At 30.7% G+C, this 1,872-nt stretch overlaps 1 protein-coding gene across 1 annotated transcript; it reads left to right on the top strand.

Annotated features, from left to right (window-relative positions):
• Positions 1-265: 265 nt before the first annotated feature.
• On the top strand, positions 266-1,872 carry LOC136092101 (52 kDa repressor of the inhibitor of the protein kinase-like). Its single transcript, XM_065819820.1, has 3 exons — positions 266-653; positions 761-1,657; positions 1,742-1,872. The coding sequence occupies exons 1-3, from the start codon at positions 266-268 to the stop codon at positions 1,870-1,872; spliced, it is 1,416 nt and encodes a 471-aa protein (XP_065675892.1).

Below are 1,872 nucleotides of genomic sequence, written 5' to 3'. Positions count from 1 at the left end.
CTTCTGTTTTTCCTGTTTCTTGTGAAAAAAAAAAAAGATCATTTTTACATAAATGGCTACTTGAATATTCCTGGTTAGCTTATTCACAGATTGAAGATGGAGCATACTGCCTTCCATGTACACTGTTGGGTAGCAGAATTTCAAACAATACCACTATAATCAACTTTATTCAAAAACCTTTTAAAATATGGGGTAACGCAACTCGTGCTTATATGGATCACAATAATAATTCTCGACTTCACAAACGTCAATGCATTGTCTGAACATGCTGCAATCTAGATCTAATTCAAAAAAAAATCTGATTGAAGTTGACATTGATTATCTAAGAAAAAAACTTATTATAAGTAATCGAAATAAATTAATTCTAATTATAAAGACAATTATTTTTCTTGGCCGCAACGATATTGTTTTTCGAGGCCATCGCGATGACAGTAAGTATCATCCACAGATTGGAGAAACATGTAAAGACAACTTTGGTATAGGTAACTTTGTAGAGCTTTTAAATTTTTGTATTAAAGTAGGTGATAAAGTTTCTAAGCACCATATTCCTTCTGCTCCTAAAAATGCAACTTATATATCTAAAACCGCACAAAACGAACTTATTGAATGCTGTGAAAAAACAATCGAAGAAGTTCTAATTAAGAAATTTAAAAGTCAGGTTATTTTTCTATCTTGTGTGATGGAGCCTCTGATTGTTCTAATGTTGAACAGCTATCTCTAGTTATAAGATACATTGACTGTGATAATCTTATTTGTGAAGACTTTCTATGGTTTATTGAATATAAATCTGGTACAACTGGTCTTAGTCTTGCGCAAAACATAATTTCTGCAACTGATGATCTTGGTCTTGATATCCAAAAATGTAGAGGTCAAGGATATGATGGTGCTGGGGCAATGTCTGGTAAATTAAAAGGTATTTCATCTAGAGTTAAACTTATCAATTCAAAGGCTATTTTTGTTCACTGTGCATGCCTTAAACTTAATTTAGTTATTGGTAAATCATGCAATGTTCAGAGTGTAAGAAATGCTCTTGATCAAATCAAAGATATATCATATTTTTTTAACTTACCACCTAAACGTGCTAGCTGTCTCAATAAATTCATTTTTCCTGGTCAAGCAAAATTAATTGATACACGTCGAACTAGATGGGTTCAGAAACTTAAAGGTCTGTATGTTTTTTTTGATAACTACATATCCGTTTTTCATTCAATGGAAGAAATGGCATACAATGAAGGTAAGAGTTATAATATTGATACTTCTTCAAAAGCTTCATGTTTTTTAAATCTTATGAAAAATTTATCTTTTATTGTGAGCTTAGTTTTAACAAAACAAATAATGGACTATTTCTACGCCATCACTGTTGTTCTCCAAACTAAAGCATTTGATATATCACAACAGTGTAATGAAATAAATTGTTTGAAAACTCAAAGTTTAGATTTAAAAAAAAATATTGATGTCTATCATAACCAATGGTACTTAATTGCTCTTGACCTAGCTAAGACTCTAGATATTTCTAAAGTTAAACCAAGGCTCTGTGGCAGACAAGTTTATAGAGATAATTATCCCTCTGACACAGTTTCAGATTATTTCAAATATTCCATCATATCTTCTCTTCTAGATCATTTAATTAATGAATTAGAAGATAGATTTGATGAAGGTGAGATGATTGTTTACAAAGGTTTATCTGGTATTATTGCAACTGTTGTAAAAAAAAATAAAGAAAAATGTTTTTAAAAGTCAGATTTTATGGAACTTTTGCATTTTAATATATCGGATATGCCTCATCCTACATCAATTCGTGCTGAATTAGATTTGTGGGAAACATTTGGGAACAATCAATCTGTGATCCCATCCACTATTACAGAGACTTAA

Source organism: Hydra vulgaris, chromosome 15, assembly GCF_038396675.1.
Source record: "Hydra vulgaris chromosome 15, alternate assembly HydraT2T_AEP".
Lineage (NCBI taxonomy): Eukaryota > Metazoa > Cnidaria > Hydrozoa > Anthoathecata > Hydridae > Hydra > Hydra vulgaris.
The sequence above is the reverse complement of the archived record's forward strand: the minus strand, read 5'-3'. Positions and strand labels throughout refer to the sequence as shown.